General features: G+C 42.2%; 2 protein-coding genes across 8 annotated transcripts in view; both read left to right on the forward strand.

The window, feature by feature from the left end:
* LOC103109855 (protocadherin gamma-C4) overlaps window positions 1–24,390 on the forward strand; it is a 243,096-nt gene that overhangs the window by 43,280 nt on the left and 175,426 nt on the right. The window contains exon 2 of one of the 7 annotated variants that reach the window (XM_060179881.1): window positions 928–1,281. The exons of 5 other annotated variants lie outside the window; for them this stretch is intronic. In XM_060179881.1, the coding sequence (XP_060035864.1) occupies window positions 928–972 (45 nt within the window). In that variant the 3' untranslated portion in view covers window positions 973–1,281. Of the gene's footprint in view, window positions 1–927; window positions 1,282–20,524; window positions 23,155–24,390 lie in introns of those variants that run through there. One more of the 7 variants, XM_060179785.1, reaches the window with a different exon arrangement.
* On the forward strand, window positions 1,794–3,172 carry LOC107522113 (protocadherin gamma-B1-like). The gene has a single exon (XM_016195210.2). The coding sequence runs from the start codon at window positions 1,970–1,972 to the stop codon at window positions 3,170–3,172; it is 1,203 nt and encodes a 400-aa protein (XP_016050696.2). The 5' UTR covers window positions 1,794–1,969.

The raw sequence follows: 24,390 nt of genomic DNA on the forward strand, positions 1-24,390 counted from the left end.
ATGTGGGAGAAATATGCTGTTGCAGGGAAAGAGGAATAGCCTATAGAATACTGAATTGCACCATGTAGATTTGGGGCTATGTGCTATTTAAAAACAATTGCTTTCTCATAAATTCAGAAAACAATAGTTCTTTGCAAAACATTTGCAAGCCCTGATGCAGTTTCAGGGCGAAGCCTCTGGGGGCCCTACAGCTCAGAAGAAGGGAGATGAAGGAGCACCTTGGATTTCTTGCTGAATGCATCCACACAGAGGAGACCAGCTCAGATTGGGGCACAGAAAACAAAGGCAGGAAAGGTGACTGTGCCCAGGATTTTGCCAGCTGCTGAGCGAGGGCTTATTCCACCTCTGGACCGGCAGCAGAGCAGAAGTGAAGGGACACGGAGAATGAGGCCAAGCCCAGAGAGGAGCAGCCAGTGCAGTGGCAGCAGGTATTGTTTCCCTTCCTACTGTGTTTGTTTGGCAGAGCTCTCCAGGACCAAATCCACTGCTCAGTTCCTGAGGAGCTGGCTAAGAACTCAGTGGTAGGAAACCTCACCACAGATCTGAGGCTCAGTGTCAGGGACCTGCTAGCCCGGACGCTGCGGATTAGCTTGGAGAAGGAATATTTTACTGTACACCCTGAGAGTGGAGACTTAGTCGTGAGTGACAGAATAGACCGAGAGCAGATTTGCAGGAAGAACCCTCTCTGTGTTCTGGATTTTGATGCTATCACTGAAAACCCAGTCACTATTTTCCATGTGGCAGTAGTGGTGCAGGATATAAATGACAACACTCCCCTGTTCAAACATGCTAAGGTTGACTTAAAGATTGTGGAATCCACTAAGCCGGGCAAGACATTTCCACTAGACCCAGCGGTGGATTCAGACGCTCGTCTTAATTCACTGCAAAGATACCAGCTTGATGATAATGAGTACTTTGATCTGGCAGAAAAACAGACTTCAGATGGACGTAAATTTCCTGAGTTGGTTCTGAAGCATCCTCTGGACAGAGAAGAGCAGAATGTGCACCAGCTGGTCCTTACAGCTCTGGATGGCAGGGACCCTCCTCAGAGTGGCATCACCCTGATCCAAATCCAAGTCACTGATGCCAATGATAACCCCTCAGTGTTCAGCCAGGACTTGTACAGGGTCAGCCTGCAGGAGGGCATGCCCCCCGGGGTCCTGCCTGCTGCAAGTGAAAGCCACCGACCTGGATGATGGCTTCAATGTAGAGGTCACCTACTCCTTTCACAATGTGGACAAACAGGTGGAAGAGTTTTTTTTTTTTTTTTACGTTTTAATTTTTTTTATTTAAGAAAGGATTAATTAACAAAACCATAGGGTTGGAGGGGTACAACTCCACACAATTCCCACCACCCAATCTCCATATCCCAACCCTCCCCTGATAGCTTTCCCATTCTCCATCCCTCTGGGAGCATGGACCCAGGGTCATTGTGGTTTGCAGAAGGTGGAAGATCTGGATTCTGTAATTGCTTCCCCGCTGAACATGGGCATTGACTGGTCAGTCCATACTCCCAGTCTGCCTCTCTCTTTCCCTAGTAGGGTGTGCCTCTGTAGAAGCTGAACGGAAGAGTTTTTAACTTGGATAAAAGGACAGGGGAAATCACGACCAAGGGCAAGTTTGATTTCGAAACTGATAACAGTTACACACTTGGTGTAGAAGCAAAAGATCCAGGAGATCTTGTTGCACATTGCAGTATAGAGGACGAAATTCTTGATGAGAATGATTGTGTGCCTGAAGTGCTTGTGACTTTGGTGTTTACACTTCTCCCAGAAGACTCGCTGCCAGGAACAGTGACTGCCTTGATAAAAACCAGAGACAGAGACTCAGGAGAAAACTGCGAAGTATACTGCCACATTTTGGGGAAAGCCGAGTTTATACTTAAGTCCTACTCAAAGATTTACTTCAAACTACTGACAGAAAGGGCTCTAGACCGGGGGAGGAGACCCCTGAATACAATATCACCATTATGGCCACAGACAGGGGCCAGCCGCCTCTCTCCTCCAGCATCACCATCACTCTTCACATTGGCGACGTCAACGACAACCCACCAGTCTTTGCCCAGCCCTACCTGGTGGAGGAGAACAACCCGCCAGGCGCCTCCATCGCGCAGGTCAGCGCCTCCGACTCCGACCTGGGCCCCAACGGCCGCGTGTCCTACTCCATCGTGGGCAGCGACCTGGCGCCGCGCGCACTGGCGGCCTTCGTGTCGCTGAGCGCGCAGAGCGGGGTGCTGTTCGCGCAGCGCGCCTTCGACCACGAGCAGCTGCGCGGCTTCGCGCTGACCCTGCAGGCCCGCGACCAGGGCTCGCCCGCGCGCAGCGCCAACGTGAGCCTGCGCGTGCTGGTGGGCGACCGCAACGACAACGCGCCCCGCGTGCTCTACCCCGCGCTGGGCCCCGACGGCTCGGCGCTCTTCGACACGGTGCCGCGCGCCGCGCAGCCCGGATACCTGGTCACCAAGGTGGTGGCGGTGGACGCCGACGCGGGACACAACGCCTGGCTGTCCTACCACGTGCTGCAGGCCAGCGAGCCCGGACTCTTCGGCCTGGGGCTGCGCACGGGCGAGGTGCGCCTGGCCAGGCCCCTGGGCGACAGGGACGCGGCCAGACAGCGCCTGCTGGTGGCCGTGCGCGACGGGGGGCGGCCGCCCCTCTCTGCCACCGCCACTCTGCTGCTGGTCTTCGCAGACAGCCTGGAAGAGGTGCCGCCCGACCACCACCTGGGCGAGCGCCCTCCTCGCGCTGACCCGCAGGCCGAGCTGCAGTTCTATCTGGTGCTGGCCTTGGCCTTCATCTCTGTGCTCTTCCTGCTCGCCGTGATCCTGGCGGTCGCCCTGCTCCCGCGCAGCTCCTCCAGCCAAGAGGCCTGGGGCTGCTTTCAGGCTGGTGTCTGCTCCAAGTCTACACCTGCTGTTGCCCCCAACTACAGTGAAGGAACTTTGCCCTACTCCTACAATCTGTGCGTTGTGTCACAATCAACAAACACTAACTTCTTTTATCCAAGTCTGCTACCGGAAATGATTCCCCCTCGGGATCTCCTGGGTGAAGATCTCTCCACAGATGTATGTGCCAGTAACGAAGACACACACATCGCTTTACATTCCTCTGTTACTTCCTCTCACGTTGAGTTTCTGCAAACCTACTTAAACTATATATGTTTTTATTCGTAATCGTGCATAGTTATTTCTGGTCATTGTTCATTGTTCTAGTAGTGGTAGTAGGATGATTGGAGTCCCTTGAATGCTGTTCAATGGATTCTTTGATTGCCTAGTAGTCTGGCAACTTACTAGTTATTACTTCTCTATCTTTATGGTAGGCATTTCAGAATGGTCAGCAAGTGTTGCTAAAGAGTATATTTTCTTGTAACACCACATTTATTAATAGCACTTTTATTTATTCGTCACTTCTGATCTTTTTCACGCTTTTTAAAAAATTTGTCAAAAATCTCATTAGGGAGTGGGGCAGTAGCACAGCGGGTTAAGCACACATGGTGCAAAGTGCGAGGACGGCATAAGGATCCCAGTTCAACTCCCCACCTGCAGAGGTTGCTTTACAGGCGATGAAGCAGGTCTGCAGGTGTCTATCTTTCTCTCCCCCTCTCTGTTTTCCCCTCCTCTCCATTTCTCTCTGTCCTATCCAACAATGACGACAAGAGTAATAACTACAACAAGAATGCAACTAGGCAACAAAAGGGAATAAATAAATTTTAAAAATCTAATTAATTTTGTATTAGATACAGACTGAAAGTGCGAGGGAACAAGATGATAGAGATGGACAGAGAGAGTGAGAGAGACCTGTATCACTGCTTCACCACTTGTAAAACTTTCCCTCTTGCTGGTGGGGATTAGGGGCTTGAACCCTGGTCCTTGAGGTTAGGAACATGTGCGCTCAATCAGGTGCTCCAACCCTGCCCCACAGACTTAAGTTCTTTTTTTAAAAAAATTATATTTATTTGTTGGATAGAGATGGTCAGAAATCGAGAGGGTAGTGGCAGATTGGAGAGACAGATACCTGCAGCCATGCTTCACCACTCGCAAAACTTTCCACCTTCAGGTAGGGGCCAGGGACTTGAACCTAGGACCTTGAGCATTGTAATATGTGCACTCAACCTGGTGCGACACCATCCAGCGCCCACTAAGTTTCTTACATGTGTATAATTTTTTTCTCTCTCTCTTTCTCCTGTTTATCTCTGGGTCTTTGTGCTGGCAGTATGTATCCATGGTTCCTTGCAGCCATTTTTTTTCATTTTATTATACAAAACAGATAAAGGGGGAGTCGGATGGTAGCGCAGCAGATTAAGCACAGGGGGCACAAAGCGCAAGGACCGCCATAAGAATCCCAGTTCAAACCCCCAGCTCCCCACCTGCAGCAGCATCACTTCACAGGCAGTGAAGATGGTCTGCAGGTGTCTATCTTTCTCTCCCCCTCTTGGTCTTCTCCTCCTCTCTCCATTTATCTCTGTCCTATCTAACAACAATGACATCAATAAACAATAAAATAAGGGCAAACAAAAGGGAATAAGTAAATATTTAAAATAACAGAAAGAAAAGGAGGGCAATAGAAACAGAGAAAGAGAGACACCTGCAGACCTGCTCATACTAGCAAAACATCCCCCCTGCAAGTAGGGATCAGGGATTCTTGCTCAGGTCTTTGCCCTTTATACTATGTGTGCTTAACTGGATGAGCCACTGCCTGGCCCCCTCTATAAGAGTTCTCATAATATGCATTCCAGTTATTTATATTTTTGCTGCAATGTGTATTTTCATATGATCTTCCAAAAATATAAGTCTCAGAGTAGGTTACATATTTGATTTACTAATGTTGGATCAAATTTATTTCCACTTCAGAATCCTATTCAAGAGTAATAGCTGAAGTCATTCTTTAATGATTTACTGTACACTTTTTCTACTTTATCACTATTAGTAGAAGAAATATAATTTAAATAATTTTAATTGCTATTTCCATGTTTATTTTTTAGTGTAGGGCTTAAAGAAGTGAGTAAAAATCTTTCAAACATCTAATTTTACCTTCCAATCACAAGTAATTTGTCATTCCTTTGGCTTACTCTCCAAAGTCTGAAGATTTTAAAACTCTAAAGAACAAATGGACACTTCTGTTTGGATACAATGTATGTGTAGTTTATAGAGGATAATTTTAATGTGAATATTAACCTAAGTAACTAACTACATTTTGCTTTTCCTCAAGTTTTTTCACATTAGTTAATTACTCTCTATTCTAAGTTAATTAGTTAATTACTCTCTATTTCTTCATAAGAAAGCTATGAAATGATCATGACAATATATACAAGTACTAAAATATTTCCTTTCACTGGCTATTTTTAAAGTTAAAGATGGAGCTAACTTGTAATTATTAAAATAATTCCTTCTGAATACATTGTTCTGTGAAAGAGTTCATAAATACTGCTTGCTTTTGACAATGTTTCAGTTACCTTTAAGAAGTCAGTTTAACTTTTCAGACCAGAGCAACTTACCTATTTTAGGTTCTGAGGACAGAAAAAAATTTGAGTGTGTAATCTATAAGAGGTGTTGTTCTATGATGAGGAGATAACATGGCTCTGCTGAATAGTGTTGTGGTTTTAAAAAAATCCCTAGTTAAACAGGTCCAAGAAGGATGACAGAGGACCTAGAAACTAAGAAATGTTATGAATGTACAAACTATTGTATTTACTGTAAATGTAAAACATTAATTTCCCAATAAAAAAATTTTTTTAAATCCCTAGTTAAAAAAATAAAGGTGCTGTTCTGAAGTTTCAGAATGCACTGAACATGTACGACATACAAGGCATATGACCTTGAATCTTCTGTATACAAAGTGGTTACACGATTCTCTTCCAAAACCTATTGTCTATTTTCTAATTCCATCTGAACAGAGGAAGACTTAATCTTAAACAGTAGACATCTTCTTATAAGGGATTTGAAAAATTTGGCAACACTCTAAAGGATCAGTTAATGTGAGAAAATTGTTTCTGCATAAATTGGGACTAGACCAGGAAGTTCCAAACACTGCTTTTTCACTTATATAGCCTTCTATTCTTCTACCTAATCTTGTTTCTGGAATGGATTAATGGGTCATCAATAGCACATAGACTTCTGGAGATGGGGCTCCAGTCCAGCAGCAGCTTTGTTTGTTTCTTCTCCTCTCCCAGATAAACTAGGAATACCAAAGGACCGCAACAAGACTGGACTAGAATGACTTCAGGAACCCCCAAAATCACCAATGAGTGCAAATAAGTGTTGCTGATGAACAGAGAGGAGCCTAGGGAGAGATTAAGTGGATGCTAACACCTCCAGTCTCTTTCACAAACAAAAAGACAGCTGAAGGGAGGAGAGGGCTCCCCTAAGACTCAAGGAATACAACTGTGAGTCTCCATTGCTACTGCCCTCAGAAGCAGAAGCAGCTGAGGGGAGGCCTTGTGCTGGCACCAAGGGAGAGAGAACTAACCAGGAAACTCAGCAGAAGATCTATACCTCCATGGCCTAGCGGTGGGGATGTGAGAGTCTCTTTGCATAACCACTGGATTATCTCTGCCCCACCCTGCTTTATTTCTTGGTCAGGAGTCAGTGATTAAGCTAAGAAGCCTACTTATAGTTTAAAAGCCCTCAGGCTCCCATAGCCTACAGGGAAGAAAATGCACAAATGAGGCTTTCAAACCACTATGCTCCAACTCAGGGATTAAAATAATATTGAAACAACTGTCAATTCTCACAGCTGTGAACCCTTTAATTAACTTACTTAGACACAAGTCAGTCCAGGCAAGAGTGATCAGTAATTTGAAAACTACTGAGAGAAGGACCTCATTACATACTAATAAAATGGTTAAACCAACAAGAAGAAATATTGGAGAAATGAAACAGGAGAAGAGTCCAGCCAAAAGCCCCCCAAAGACTAAGGCACAAAATAATGAGGTCAACATCCAAACACTAGTTAAGGAAATATCACAGGAGTGAGTAAAGAGTTTGAAAGAATTGTCATCAGAAATGCAGAAACAACAAATGAGACTCTGGGAAAAAAAAAACACTAATTATCTCGAGGTTATTAGAGCGCTAAAAGCTGAAATAGCTGAGCTAAAAACACAACTAGCTGAAGAAGCTAAAACATTACCAGAACAAGGTAACAAAATAGATGAACTCCAGAAATCAGTAGAGGGCAGAGAGAACAGAATAAATGAGGCTCAAGACAGAATAAGCAAGATCGAGGATGAATTAGAGACAACTGAAAAAGAAGCAAGAGATCTCAAAAAGAGATTAAGAGATACTGAAAACAACAACAGAGACCTATGAGATGAATTCAAAAGAAATAATATATGCACTATTGGCTTACCAGAAGAAGAAAGAGAGAGAGGGGCCATAATAGCTGAGAAGTTATCTAGTCTAGACAACATCAAAGACATAAAGGTTCAAACAACCCAGAGGCTCCCAACAGAATAAACCCAGACTTAAAGACACCAAGACACATCATATTTAGAATGGAAAGGAATAAGGATAAAGAAAGGATCCTGAAGGCTGCAAGAGAAAAACAAAGAGTCTTCTACAGAGGAAAACCCATAAGATTAGCAGCATACTTCTCCACACAAACACTATAGGCCAAAAGAGAATGGCAAGATATCTATCAAGTGCTCATTGAGAAAGGCTTTCAGCCAAGAATACTATATCCTGCTAGACTGTCATTCAGACTAGATGGAGGCATCAAAACCTTCTCAGACAAGCAACAGTTCAAAGAATCAACTATCACCAAGCCTGCCCTGAAAGAAGTTCTGAAAGGTCTCCTATAAACAGACCACCATAAATATGCCATATATCAGAACACGCTTAAAAATCTACAAGAATGGTGTTAAAATATCTTAAGTACTTGATATCAATAAATGTCAATTGCCTGAATTCACCTATTAAAAGGCACAGAGAAGGAAGATGGATCAGAAAACACAACCCAACAATATGCTGTCTACAGGAAACTCACCTAACTCAAGACAAACACAGACTCAGAGTGAAAGGGTAGAAAACTATCATACAAGCCAATGGCCCACAAAAAAGAGCAGGAGCAGTTATGCTCATATCTGACATGATAGACTTTAAAAAAAATAAAATTTTAAAAGATAGGGATGGACACTACTTAATGCTCAGAGGATCAGTCAATCAAGAGGACTTAACAATTATTAACATCTATGCACCCAATGAGAAGCCATCTAAATACATCAAACATCTGCTGAAAGAGCTACAGCAATGTATTAACAGCAATGCAATCATAGTAGGGGACTTCAACACCCCACTCTCTCAACTTGACAGATCATCCAGGCAGAAAATTAATAAAGACATGAGGGAGCTAAATGAGGAGATAAACTAGAGCAATTGGACATTTTCAGAGTCATTCATCCCAAGAAACTGGAATACACATTTTACTCAAGTCCACATGGGTCATTCTCAAGGATAGACCATATGTTAGGCCACAAAGACAACATCAGCAAATTCAAGAGCAGTGAAATCATCCCAAGCATCTTCTCAGACCACAGTGGAATTGAACTAACACTTAACAATCAACAAAAGATTAGTAATAGTCCCAGAATGTGGAAGCTCAAAAATACACTAATTAACAACTACTGGGTCAAAGAGGAAATTAAGAAAGAAATCGGATTCCACTTCCGGAGGCAGAGCTACGAGCAGCAGATCGCTTTCACTCCTCTCCTCTCCTCTCCCGGGTCAACTAGGAATACCAAAGGAAGCCACCCAGACCGAAACAAGACAGGACTAGAATGACCACAGGAACCCAGTAAATCACCCGTGAGTACAAACATGCGTGGCTGGTGACAGAGAGGAGAGAGGGGCCTAAGGAGAGATTAAGTGGCTGCTAACAGTTCAACAGTTTATCAGTGGAGACACCACCTCCAGTCTGCTCCACAACAAGGGGACAGCTGAAGGGAGGAAAGGACTCCCCAGAGACTCACTAAGTGCAACTCTGAGTCTCCATTGCTACTACCCTCAGAATCTGGAGCAGCAACAGGGAGGGACAACAGGGTACAGAGATCTAACCGGGAAACTCAGAAGACCTATACCTCGGTGGCATAGCTGAGGGGCTGTGAAAGTCTCTTTGCATAACCACTAGATTATCTCTGCCACACCCTGCTTTATCTCTTGGCCAGGAGTCAGTGATTAAGCTAAGAAGCCTATTGATAGTTTAAAAGCCCTCAGGCTCCCATAGCCTACAGGGAAGGAAAAAAAAGGCTTTTACACCACTGAGCTCCAACTCAGGGATTGAAAAAATTGTTAACATATATAAAATGGTTAAAACACAAGAAAAAATATTGGAGACTCGAACCAGGACAAGAGTCCAGCTAAAAGTCCTCCAGAGGGTGAAGCACAAAACAACGAGTTCAACATCCAAACATTAGCTAAGGAAATAATAATAGGAGTGAGTAAAGAATTTGAAAAAATTGTAATCAGAAATGCAGGAACAACAAATGAGAAAATGGAATAAAATTCTAATAATCTCATGGTTATTAGAGAGCTGAAAGCTGAAATCGCTGAGCTAAGAAGGCAACTAGCTGAACAAGCTAAAACAGTATCAGAGCAGGGCAACAAAATAGATGAACTCCAGAAAGCAGTAGAGGGCAGAGAGAATAGAATCTATGAGGCTGAAAACAGAATTAGCAAGATTGAGGATGAATTAGAGACAACAAAAAAAGAAGTAAGATATCTCAAAAAGAGATTAAGAGATGCTGAAAACAACAACAGAGTCCTATGGGATGACTTCAAAAGAAATAATATACGCATTATTGGCTTACCAGAGGAAGAAAGAGAAGGGGAGGAAGAAAGCATTCTCCAGGCCATAATAGCTGAAAATTTCTCTAGTCTAGACCATACCAAAGACATAAAGATTCAAGAAGCCCAGAGGGTCCCAAACAGAATTAACCCAGACCTAAAGACACCAAGACATGTCATACTTAGATTGGAAAGGAATAAGGGTAAAGAAAGGATCCTCAAGGCTGCAAGAGAAAAACAAAGAGTCACCTACAAAGGAAAACCCATAAGATTAGCAGCAGACTTCTCCATACAAACACTACAGGCCAGAAGAGAATGGCAAGATATCTATCGAGTGCTCAATGAGAAAGGCTTTCAGCCAAGAATACTATATCCTGCTAGATTGTCATTCAGACTAGATGGAAGCATCAAAACCTTCTCAGACAAGCAACAGTTGAAGGAAGCAACCATCACCAAGCCTGCCCTGAAAGAAGTTATGAAAGGTCTCCTATAAACAACCAGACCACCACAAATAGAACATATATCAAAACACTCTAAAACTCTACAAGAATGGCATTAAAATATCTTCAATCTTCGATATCAATAAATGTCAATGGCCTGAATTCACCTATTAAAAGACACAGAGTAGGAAGATGGATCAGAAAACACAACCCAACAATATGTTGTCTACAGGAAACTCACCTAAGTCAACAAGACAAACACAGACTAAAAGTGAAAGGATGGAAAACTATCATACAAGCCAATGGCCCACGAAAAAGGGCAGGAACAGCTATTCTCATATCTGACATGATAGACTTTAAAATAGATAAGATTAAAAAAGATAGGAATGGACACTACTTAATGCTCAGAGGATCAGTCAATCAAAAGGACTTAACAATTATTAATATCTATGCACCCAATGAGAAGCCATCTAAATACATCAAACATCTACTGAAAGAGCTACAGCAATATATTAACAGTAACACAATCATAGTAGGGGACTTCAACACCCCACTATCTCAACTTGACAGATCATCCAGGAAGAAAATCAGTAAAGACATAAGGGAGCTAAATGAAGAGATAGATAAACTAGAACTAATGGACATTTTCAGAGTCATTCATCCCAAGAAACTGGAATACACATTTTACTCAAATCCACATGGATCATTCTCAAGGATAGACCATATGTTAGGCCACAAAGACAGCATCAACCAATTCAAGAGCACTGAAATCATCCCAAGCATCTTCTCAGACCACAGTGGAATTCAACTAACACTTAACAATCAACAAAAGATTAGTAACAGTGCCAAAATGTGGAAGCTCAACAGTACACTTCTTAACAACTTCTGGGTCAAAGAGGAAATCAAGGAAGAAATCAAAATGTTTCGAGAGTTCAATGAAAATGAAGACACAAGCTATCAAAATATTTGGGACACAGCTAAAGCAGTCCTAAGAGGGAAGTTCATAGCTATACAAGCACACATTAGGAAACAAGAAAAGGCACAACTAAACGGCCTGATTGCACATCTTAAAGACCTAGAAGAAGAACAACAAAGGAATCCTAAAGCAACCAGAAGGACAGAAATCACTAAAGTTAGGGAAGAAATAAATAACATTGAGAATAGGAAAACCATACAAAAGATCAATGAAAGTGAATGTTGGTTCTTCGAAAGAGTAAACAAAATCGACAAACCTTTAGCCAGACTCACAAAACAAAAAAGGGAGAAGACCCAAATAAATCGGATAGTAAATGAAAGAGGAGATATCACAACAGACACTGCAGAAATTCAACATATCATGCGAGGCTTCTATGAACAACTATACGCCACCAAGCTAGAGAACCTGGAAGAAATGAATGATCTCCTAGATACCTACCAACTTCCAAAACTAAGTAAAGAGGAAGTGGATAACATGAACAGACCCATCACAGCTAATGAAATTGAAACAGTTATCAAAAATCTTCCCCAAAATAAAAGTCCTGGACCAGATGGTTTTACAAATGAATTCTACAAAACTTTCAAAGAAGAACTAATACCTCTACTTTTAAAAGTCTTCCAGAAGATTGAAGACACTGGAAGACTCCCTGCCAGCTTCTATGAAGCCAACATCAACCTGATACCAAAAGCAGACAGGGACACAACCAAAAGAGAAAACTACAGACCAATATCTCTGATGAACATAGATGCGAAAATATTGAACAAAATTCTAACCAACTGGATACAGCAGTATATCAAAAAGATTGTTCATCATGACCAAGTGGGGTTTATCCCAGGCATGCAAGGTTGGTTTAATACACATAAATCAATCAATGTGATCCACCACATCAACAAAAGCAAGACCAAAAACCACATGGTCATATCAATAGATGCAGAGAAAGCCTTTGACAAAATAAAACATCCCTTTATGATCAAAACACTACAAAAAATGGGAATAGATGGAAAATTCCTCAAGATAGTGGAGTCTATATATAGCAAACCTACAGCCAACATCATACTCAATGGTGAAAAACTGGAAGCATTTCCCCTCAGATCAGGTACTAGACAGGGCTCTCCACTATCACCATTACTAATCAACATAGTGTTGGAAGTTCTTGCCATAGCAATCACGCAGGAGCAAGGAATTAAAGGCATACAGATTGGAAGAGAAGAAGTCAAACTCTCCTTATTTGCAGATGACATGATAGTATACATGGAAAAACCTAAGGAATCCAGCAAGAAGCTTTTGGAAATCAGGCAATACAGTAAGGTGTCAGGCTATAAAATTAACATTCAAAAGTCAGTGGCATTCCTCTATGCAAACACTAAGTTAGAAGAAATTGAAATCCAGAAATCAGTTCCTTTTTCTATAGCAACAAAAACAATAAAATATCTAGGAGTAAACCTAACCAAAGAAGTGAAAGACTTGTATACTGAAAATTATGAGTCACTACTCAAAGAAATTGAAAAAGACACAAAGAAGTGGAAAGATATTCCATGTTCATGGGTTGGAAGAATTAACATCATCAAAATGAATATATTACCCAGAGCTATCTACAGATTTAATGCTATCCCCATCAAGATCCCAAGCACATTTTTTAGGAGAATAGAAAAAATGCTACAAATGTTTATCTGGAACCAGAAAAGACCTAGAATTGCCAAAACAATCCTGAGAAAAAAGAACAGAACCGGAGGCATCACACTCTCAGATCTCAAACTGTATTATAGGGCCATTGTCATCAAAACTGCTTGGTACTGGAACATGAACAGACACACTGACCAATGGAATAGAATTGAGAGCCCATAAATGAGGCCCCACACGTATGGACATCTAATCTTTGACAAAGGGGCCCAGACTATTACATGGGGAAAGCAGAGTCTCTTCAACAAATGGTGTTGGAAACAATGGGTTGAAACATGCAGAAGAATGAAACTGAATCACTGTATTTCACCAAATACAAAAGTAAATTCCAAATGGATCAAGGACTTGGATGTTAGACCAGAAACTATCCGATACTTAGAGGAAAATATTGGCAGAACTTTTTTCCGCATAAATTTTAAAGACATTTTCAATGAAACGAATCCAATTACAAGGAAGACTAAGGCAAGTATAAACCTATGGGACTACATCAAATTAAAAAGCTTCTTCACAGCAAAAGAAACCACTACCCAAACCAAGAGACCCCTCACAGAATGGGAGAAGATCTTTACATGCCATACATCAGATAAGAGTTTAATAACCAACATATATAAAGAGCTTGCCAGACTCAACAACAAGACAACAAATAACCCCATCCAAAAATGGGGAGAGGACCTGGACAGAATATTCACCACAGAAGAGATCCAAAAGGCCGAGAAACACATGAAAAAATGCTCCAAGTCTCTGATTGTCAGAGAAATGCAAATCAAGACAACAATGAGATATCACTTCACTCCTGTGAGAATGTCATACATCAGAAAAGGTAACAGCAGCAAATGCTGGAGAGGGTGTGGGGTCAAAGGAACCCTCCTGCACTGCTGGTGGGAATGTCAATTGGTCCAACCTCTGTGGAGAACAGTCTGGAGAACTCTCAGAAGGCTAGAAATGGACCTACCCTATGATCCTGCAATTCCCCTCCTGGGGATATATCCTAAGGAACCCAACACATCCATCCAAAAAGATCTGTGTACACATATGTTCTTAGCAGCACAATTTGTAATAGCCAAAACCTGGAAGCAACCCAGGTGTCCAACAACAGATGAGTGGCTGAGCAAGTTGTGGTATCTATACACAATGGAATACTACTCAGCTGTAAAAAATGGTGACTTCACCGTTTTCAGCCGATCTTGGATGGACCTTGAAAAAATCATGTTGAGTGAAATAAGTCAGAAACAGAAGGATGAATATGGGATGATCTCACTCTCAGGCAGAAGTTGAAAAACAAGATTAGAAAAGAAAACACAAGTCGAACCTGAAATGGAATTGGAGTATTACACCAAAGTAAAAGACTCTGGGGTGGGTGGGTGGGTGGGGAGTATACAGGTCCATGCAAAATGATGAATGAAATAGTGGGTGTTGTATTGTTAAATGGGAAACTGGGGAATGTTATGCATGTACAAACTATTGTATTTACTGTTGAATGTAAAGCATTAATTCCCCAATAAAAAAAAAGAAAGAAATCAAAATGTTTCAAGAGTTCAATGAAAATGAAGACACAAGCTCTCAAAATATTTGGGGCACAACTAAGGCAGTACTGAGAGGGAAGTTCATAGCCATACAAGCACACATTAGGAAAGAAGAAAAAGCACAAATAAACAGGCTGATTGCACATCTTAAAGACATAGAAGAAGAACAAAGAAACCCTAAAGCAGAGGAACAAATATAACTAAAGTTAGGGCAGAAATAAATAACATTGAAAATAAGAAAACCATACAAAAGATCAATGAAAGTAAATGCTGGTTCTTTGAAAGAGTGAACAAAATCGACAAACCTTTAGCCAGACTCACAAAACAAAAAGTGGAGAAGACCCAAATAGGTCATATCATAAATGAAAGAGGAGATATTTGGGAGTCTGGAAGTAGCGCAGTGGCCTAAGCACACGTGGTGCAAAGCGCAAGGACTGGCTTAAGGATCCCCACCTGGCCCCCGGCTCCCCACCTGTAGGGGAGTCACTTCACAAGTTGTGAAGCAGGTCTGCTGGTGTCTGTCTTTCTCTCCCCTCTCTGTCTTCCCCTCCACTCTCCATTTCTCTCAGTCCTATCCAACAATGATGACAACAATAACTACAACAGTAAAACAAGGGCAACAAAAAGTGAATAAATAAATATTAAAAAAAAAAGAGGAGATATCACAAAAGACACCACAGAAATTCAACATATCATGGAAGGCTTCTATGAACAACTATATGCCACGAGGTTAACTACATGTTAACCTGGAACAAATGGACAATTTCCGATATACCTACCAACTTCCAAAATTAAGTAAACAGGAACTAGATAACATGAACAGGCCATCACGGCTAATGAAATTGAAACAGTTATCAAAAATCTCCCCAAAAATAAAAGTCCTGGACCAGATGATTTTACAAATGAATTCTATAAAACCTTCAAAGAAGAACCTTCAAAGAAGAACCTCTACTTTTAAAAGTCTTCCAGAAGACTGAAGACACTGGAATATTCCCTTCCAGCTTCTATGAAGCCAATATCACTTTGATACCAAAAGCAGACAGGGACACAAGCAAAAAAGAAAACTACAGACCAATATCTCTGATGAACATAGATGCTAATATATTGAACAAAATTCTAGCCAACCGGATACAGCAGTATATCAAAAAGATTGTTCATCATGACCAAGTGGGGATTATCCCAGGCACGCAAGGTTGGTTTAATATACATAAATCAATCAATTTGATCCACCACATCAATAAAATCAAGACCAAAAACCACATGTCATATCAATAGATGCAGAGAAAGCCTTTGACAAAATACAACATCCCTTGCTCAGCAATTTGTTTGGCTTCATATATTAACTCTCTTTTCAGTCACCAGGTTCCAGATGCCATCAGGATGCTGGCCAGGCTTCCCTGGATTGAAGACCCCACCAATGTGTCCTGGAGCTCCGCTTCCCCAGAGACCCACCATAGTAGGGAAAGAGAGAGGCAGACTGGGAGTATGGACCAACCAGTCAACGCCCATATTCAGCGGGGAAGCAATTACAGAAGCCAGACCTTCTACCTTCTGCAACCCACAATGACCCTGGGTCCATGATCCCAGAGGGATGGAAAATGGGAAAGCCATCAGGGGAGGGGGTGGGATATGGAGATTGGGTGGTGGGAATTGTGTGGAGTTGTACCCCTTCTACCCTATGGTTTTGTTAATTAATCCTTTCTTAAATAAAATATTTAAAAATTAAAAAATACAACATCCCTTTATGATCAAAACACTACAAAAAATGGGAATAGATGGAAAATTCCTGAAGATAGTGGGGTCTATATATAACAAATCTATAGCCAACATCATACTCAATGGTGAAAAACTGGGAGCATTTCTGCTCAGATCAGGTACTAGACAGGGCTTCCCACTATCACTATCACTATTCAACATAGTGTTGGAAGTTCTTGCCATAGCAATCAGGCAGGAGCAAGAAATTAAAGGCATACAGATGGGAGTCGGGCGGTAGCACAGCAGGGTAAGTGCACATGGCGCAAAGCACTAGGACTGGTGTAAGGATCCCGGTTCGAGCCCCTGGCTCCCCACCTGCAGGGGAGTCGCTTCACGGGTGGTGAAGCACATCTGCAGGTGTCTGTCTTTCTCTCCCCCTCTCTGTCTTCCCCTCCTCTCTCCATTTCTTTCTGTCCTATGAATCAATGATGACAACAATAATAACTACAACAGTAAAACAACAAGGGCAACAAAAGGGAATAAATAAATAAATATACTTAAAGGCATACAGATTGGAAGAGAAGAAGTCAAACTCTCCCTATTTGCAGATGACATGATAGTATACATAGAAAAACCTAAGGAATCCAGCAAGAAGCTTTTGGAAATCATCAGGCAATACAGTAAAGTGTCAGGCTACAAAATTAACATTCAAAAGTCAGTAGCATTCCTCTATGCAAACAGTAAGTTAGAAGAAGTTGAAATCCAGAAATCAATTACTTTTACTATAGCAATAAAAACAATAAAATACCTAGGAGTAAACCTAACCAAGGAAGTGAAAGACTTGTATACTGAAAAATATGAGTCACAACTCAAGGAAATTGAAAAAGACACAAAGAAGTGGAAAGATATTCCATGTTCATGGGTTGGAAGAATTAACATCATCAAAATGAATATACTACCCAGAGCCATATACAAATTTAATGCTATCCCCATCAAGATCCCAAGCACATTTTTTAGGAGAATAGAACAAATGCTACAAATGTTTATCTGGAACCAGAAAAAACCTAGAATTGCCAAAACAATCTTGAGAAAAAAGAACAGAACCAGAGGCATCACACTCCCAGATATCAAATTGTATTATAGGGCCATTGTCATCAAAACTGCTTGGTACTGGAACATGAACAGACACACTGACCAGTGGAATAGAATTGAGAGCCCAGAAGTGAGCCCCCACATCTATGGACATCTAATTTTTCTTTGACAAAGATGCCCAGACTATTAAATGGGGAAAGCAGAGTCTCTTCAACAAGTGGTGTTGGAAAAAATGGGTTGAAACATGCAGAAGAATGAAACTGAATCACTCTATTTCACCAAACACAAAAGTAAATTCCAAATGGATCAAGGACTTGGATGCTAGACCAGAAACTCTCAGATACTTAGAGGAAAATATTGGCAGAACTCTTTTCTGCATAATTTTTTTTTTTAGAAAGAAAGAAAGAAAGAAGGAAGGAAAGAAAGAAAGAGAAAGAAAAAAAATATCTTTTTTTAAAATTTTTTTATTTAAGAAAGGATTAATTAAATCTAAATTAATTAAAGGATCTGCATAAATTTTAAAGACATCTTCAATGAAACAAATCCAATTACTTTCGGGGTGTCTCTCTCCTTCTCTGGCAGGGTAGTCTCCAGGGGAAAGGTAACAGGCTGGTTCTTTCTCGCTCACGACAGGGGTGACACGAAGTAAAAGATACCGGGGACTCTTAGCGTGAATCTAGAATCTGAGTCCTTAGAGTCCCAGAATCCTAGAGTCCATTTATTAGCAAAGTGGACATGAGTTAAATAGAAAAGCAATGAAGTTAATTATTGTTGAAATATGACAGAGACTACAGGTTTCTTAACAGTCAGCATGCCCCTAAGGTAGGGGGTTGGTATGACAGGAATTGATGAGATACAAGACAGTTATTCTCCATAACACAAGCAACTGAATTATCCAAAGGTATTTGAGAGAAGCATAGGGGTTAAACCCATAGGGTGAGACAGAGAAAAGATGGATATCAAAAGGCCATATAGTTTGGAATTTCTCTTGTCTGGGATCTGAGGTGTGTGATGAAGTGTGTGATAAGGTGTGTTCTTCTGTGATCAGAAGGTGACTTTGAATAAGTGAATCTGCAGCCATGTGGCCTGTGGTTAATGGAGGGAAGTACTGGGGTATCTGTGGGCCTGAGAGTCAAGAAGGAAAGAACCAAGTCTGAGTTTCCCCCCTTATGCTCACCTCGGTTGAGAGAGACTTACCAAGAAGTTATCTTCTCAGACCTCCATCCAAAGATGGGGGTGGTTCTCCCTAAGCTCTATCAGGCTTACACATGTTCCCAACAAATTACAAAGAAGACTAAGGCAAGCATAAACCTATGGGAGTACGTCAAATTAAAAAGGTTCTTGCACAACAAAAGAAACCACTACCCAAACCAAGAGACCCTTCACAGAATGGGAGAAGATCTTTACATGCCATACATCAAACAAGAGGCTAATAACCAAAATAAAGAAAGAGCTTGCCAAACTCAACAATAAGAAAACAAATTACCCCATCCAAAAATGGGGAGAGGACCTGGACAGAATATTCACCACAGAAGAGATCCAAAAGGCCGAGAAACACATGAAAAAATGCTCCAAGTCTTTGATTGACATAGAAATGCAAATAAAGACAACAATGAAATACCACTTCACTCCTGTGAGAATTTCATACAGCAGAAAAGGTAACAGCAGCAAATGCTGGAGAGGGTGTGGGGTCAAAGGAACCCTCCTGCACTGCAGGTGGGAATGTCAATTGGTCCAACCTCTGTGGAGAACTGTTCTGGAGAACTCTCAGAAGGCTAGAAATGGACCTACCCTATGATCCTGCAATTCGTCTCCTGGGGATATATACTAAGGAACCCAACACACCCATCCAAAAAGATCTGTGTACACATATGTTCTTAGCAGCAGAATTTGTAATAGCCAAAACCTGGAAACCACCCAGGTGTCCAACAACAGATGAGTGGCTGAGCAAGTTGTGGTATATATACACAATGGAATACTACTAAGCTATAAAAAATAGTGACTGTACCATTTTCAGCTGATCTTAGATGGGCCTTGAAAAAATCATGTTAATAGAAATAAGTCAGAAACAGAAGGATTAATGTGGGATGATGTCACTCTCAGGCAGAAGTTGAAAAACAAGATCAGAAGAGAAAACACAAGCAGAACCTTAACTGGAATTGGTGTATCACACCAAGTAAAAGACACTGTGGTTTGTGGGGGGAGGGGAGGAGGACACAGGTCCAAAAGGGATGATGAAGGGCCTAGTGGGGGTTGTACTGCTGTATGGAAAACTGGCAAATGTTATGCATGTAGAAACAATTGTATTTACTGTCAGATGTAAAACAAAATCCTCCAATAAAGAAATTTTAAAAAGAGAGAAAAAATAAGACATATAAATATATAGTAAGTTTTTATATTAAAAATACAAATATGCCCAATTCAATCTAAAAATAAATGGGTCTCCCACACAGCAAACTATGTTGGTATGCTTCTAATTCTGCTTCTAAAAACCCCTTCTGTTTCATTGGTTTAATACCCCTGCTTAACACTGTATTCTATTTATATAACCACTGTATTCTATTTACATAACCACTGCAGGGCATTGGTTTAATCCCCACTGGTTCATGATGTCTTTTTGCTCTGCCCCCTCTCCTTGTCACACCCTGGTTTTCACCAGTCACTTTTCTCTCCACCCTCTCTATGTCACATCCTGTTTACACCCTTCTTGGCCAGTATATATAAGGACAGAATAGTTCTTAAATATAGTTTTTAGTTTAGCTCCACTTAGATTGTGCTGTATCCTGCCTGAATAAAGAGATACTGCGTACAACCCAGCCATGAGTCCCGGGTCATCTGTCTTCCGTCAGTGAAGTTCAGCCCGACAAAACTATACTGAAAATACTATGAGAAATTACAAAGTCTTGGAGGGTAGATAGCATAATGGTATGAAAAGAGACTTTCATGCCTGAGGCTCCAAAAATCCAGGTTCAACCCTCTGCACTACTATAAGCAAGAGTAAAGTAGTACTCCAGCAAAATAAGTAAAATTCAAAAGAGAAGGAAAATGCAAGATTGAGGTAGAAAAAAATTAGAAAAGTGCCATAGGTTCTTTTTAAAAAATAGTATTACCAGGATACTTGGTGACCAAGGTAATGGTTGTAGACAGAGACTCAGGATTATAGTACAGAAATCTTTGGATTATTTATGGAGTTTAATTCAAATAAAGCAGTAGACTTTGCCAATTTGTGTATGGGGCCAAGCACGTTAGAGGATAAATGCTATACTGCATGGGAACATTTATTTGCCCAGAATGTATTGCAATAACCGGCTGTGACTCTGGGTGTCGCTGTTCACCAATGGCGAAACAAAACAACCAGGAATTTAAACCAAAGTAAAGAATCTCTGCATCACAAAACACTGGCTAATGGCCTCTTAGAACACTTCAGTCTGAATCAGGTGAGAGCAACAATAGCCTACGAATACATTATCTCAGACCCAGCAGATTCTGGGCTTTTCAGGCCTCCTCAAAGGAACACAAAAGCTGTAGATACTCAGCTGAGGGGCTGCGATGGCGACCCGTCCTTCTCACCCAGGCTGCAGCCTACTAGCTGGGATCTGCGTTCTCCTGGGGACCCTGTGGGAAATCCGGGCAGATCAGATCCGCTATGCAGTGCCTGAGGAGCTGGACAAAGGCGCTTTTGTTGGTAACATCGCCAAGGACCTGGGTTTGGAGCCCCAGGAGCTGGTGGAGCACGGAGTCCGCATCGTCTCCCAAGGTAAGACACAGCTCTTTGCTCTGAACCGGCACAGCGGCAGCTTGGTCACCGCGGGCAGAATCGACCGCGAGGAGCTCTGTGACAGATCTCCAAAGTGTGTTGTAAGCCTGGAGATTCTCCTGGAGGATAAAGTCAAGATTTTGGAAGTAGAAGTAGAAATAATGGATGTTAATGATAACGCGCCCAATTTTGGGACAGAACAAAGGGAAATAAAAGTCGCTGAATATGAAAACCCCGGGACTAGATTCCCTCTTCCTGAAGCTTTCGATCCAGATATAGGGGTAAATTCTCTGCAGGGCTACCAACTCAGCTCCAGTGTTCACTTTTCCCTGGATGTGCAAAGTGGAGCCGATGGAATTAAGTATCCTGAGCTGGTTCTGGAGCGCACACTGGACAGGGAGGAAGAGGCTGTTCACTACCTGGTTCTCACAGCCTTTGATGGAGGAGACCCAGTTCACTCTGGCACTGCCAAGATTCATGTTACACTTGTGGATACCAACGACAATGTCCCCATATTCACTCAGCCTGAGTATCGTGTGAGTGTTCAGGAGAATGTGCCAGTGGGCTCTCAGCTACTCACCCTAAGAGCCACTGATGCAGATGAAGGAGCCAATGGAGAAGTCACATATTCTTTCCGGAAAGTAAGAGATAAAATAGCCCAGCTATTCCAGTTAAATTCTCAGAGTGGGGAGATAACAGTGATGGGAGATCTAGATTATGAGGACTCTGGATTCTATGACATAGATGTAGAGGCTCATGATGGACCTGGTCTTCGAGCCAGAAGTAAGGTTCTTGTGACAGTTCTGGATATAAATGACAATGCCCCAGAAGTCAAGATTACATCTCTCACCAGTTCCATCCAGGAAGCTTCCTCCCCAGGTACAGTAATCGCACTTTTTAGTGTGCATGACAGTGATTCAGGAGAGAATGGTCTCGTCACCTGTTCTATTCCAGATAATCTTCCATTCACGCTGGAAAAGACCTATGGAAATTACTATCGGTTGTTAACCCAAAGGACTCTAGATAGGGAAGAAGTCTCAGAATATAATCTCACAGTAACTGCCACAGACCATGGAAGTCCACCACTATCTACAGAAACCCACATCACCCTACATGTAGCAGACATCAATGACAACCCACCTGTTTTTCCCCAAGCTTCCTACTTTGCCTACATTCCTGAAAACAACCCCAGAGGAGCCTCCATTTTATCTGTGACAGCCAGGGACCCTGACAGTGTGGAGAATGCCAGAGTCAGTTACTCCCTCACTGAGGACTCACTGCAGGAGGTCCCCCTCTCCACCTACATCTCCATCAATTCTGAAACTGGTGTCTTGTATGCACTGCACTCCTTTGACTATGAACAGGTTAGAGACCTGCAACTGCAGGTGACAGCCAGTGACAGTGGGGACCCTCCACTCAGTAGCAATGTATCTCTCACTCTATTCATTCTGGACCAGAATGACAACTCACCTGAAATCCTGTACCCCACCTTCCCCACTGATGGTTCCACAGGAGTGGAGCTGGCACCCCGCTCTGCAGAGCCCGGATACCTGGTGACCAAGGTGGTGGCAGTGGACAGAGACTCAGGCCAGAATGCCTGGCTGTCCTACCGCCTGCTCAAGGCCAGTGAGCCAGGGCTCTTCTCAGTGGGGCTGCACACAGGTGAGGTGCACACTGCTAGGGCCCTGCTGGACAGAGATGCTCTCAAGCAGAGCCTGGTGGTGGCAGTGCAGGACCATGGCCAGCCCCCTCTCTCAGCCACTGTCACACTCACTGTGGCCATAGCTGACAGCATCCCAGATGTGCTGGCTGACCTGGGCAGCCTGGAGTCTCCTGCCAGTCCTGAAGATTCTGACCTCACACTCTACCTGGTGGTGGCAGTGGCCGTGGTCTCCTGTGTCTTCCTTGCCTTTGTCATCGTGCTGCTGGCTGTCAGGCTGAGGCGCTGGCACACATCCCGCCTGCTCCAGGCTTCAACAGGTGAACTGGCTGGCCTTCCTGCCTCTCACTTTGTGGGTGTGGATGGGGTGCAGGCTTTCCTGCAGACCTATTCCCATGAGGTGTCCCTCACTTCAGACTCCAGGAAGAGTCACCTGATCTTCCCCCAGCCCAACTATGCTGACACCCTCATCAGCCAGGAGGAAAGTGAAAAAAGTGAGCCTCTTCTGATAACTCAGGATTTACTAGAAACAAAAGGAGATCCTAGTCTTCCTCAGGTGAGTCATCTTGCTACACAGTACACAGTAAGTGTCTCCAATAGTGTAAAATATGTAATATGTAACATTAAGGAATTTAAAAATATTCTATTCCTTTAAAATGGGAAAAACCAATAATTTCTGCACCTGACTGGTTTTTGATTACTTATTCCTGTATTATTCATCCATTTATAGTTTCAGGAGCAAATTCTTAGCATTATATCACTCTGTACATTTCTTCCTCAAATGCCAAGCTCCTTAGGTATTACTGAGAGAGTACATCAGAACTATGAAAAGAAGGCAATTTTGTACATTTATGTTATTCTTTCTTTGAATCTATTGTTAATTTGAATTGGTTATTATTATTTTATTAGATTTATTTATTCCCTTTTGTTGCCCTTGTTGTCTTATTGTTGTTGTTCTTGATGTCGTCGTTGTTGGATAGGACAGAGAGAAATGGAGAGAGGAGGGGAAGACAGGGGGAGAGAAAGATAGACACCTGCAGACCTGCTTCACTGCTTGTGAAGCAACTCACCTGCAGGTGGGGAGCCAGGGCACAAACCGGGATCCTTCTGCAGGTCCTTGAGCTTTGTACCACGTGCACTCAACCTACTGTGCTACAGCCCAACTCTCAGGTATTATTAATTTTTGACTTTGACACCCTAACATACTTCACTAGAATTTAATTTTTTCCATTATAATTCAAAAAGGGATTTAAAAATTGAGGAGAATATTTAACTTTTAGATGCATCTTTGTATTGTATAAACCACATTTGAGGAGAATTGACTGGTTATTTACCAGAGTGTTGTTGTCACAGGTGTACAATTTCACATCTTGGCATGTTAGGTTTTAACACACCACTCCCTTTACCAATGTGTCCAGTTTCTCTGCCACCAGATGCTGAGTCCACCCCCTTCTTGGTTCCTTTCCACCTTTCTCCTTAAGAGTCCCTGAGTCCTTAATCTGACCACATCTCATTATTATTTTTACTCAGTCTTTTCCCCTTCTTCATGTCTTAAATTCCACTTGTATTTGTCTTCTTCATGGCTTATTTAGATTAGGATGATTCCTTCAAGTTCCATCCAATTGGTAGCAAAAGATAAAATCTCACCGTTTCTTAAAACTGAGAAATACTCTGAAGTTGGGTGGTAGCGCAATGTGTTAAGTGCAGGTGGCGCAAAGTGCAAGGACTAAAGTAAGGATCCCATTTACAGCCCCTGGCTCCACACCTAAAAGGGGGGGAGGTCACTTCACTG

This window comes from Erinaceus europaeus, chromosome 2 (assembly GCF_950295315.1).
Source record: "Erinaceus europaeus chromosome 2, mEriEur2.1, whole genome shotgun sequence".
NCBI lineage: Eukaryota > Metazoa > Chordata > Mammalia > Eulipotyphla > Erinaceidae > Erinaceus > Erinaceus europaeus.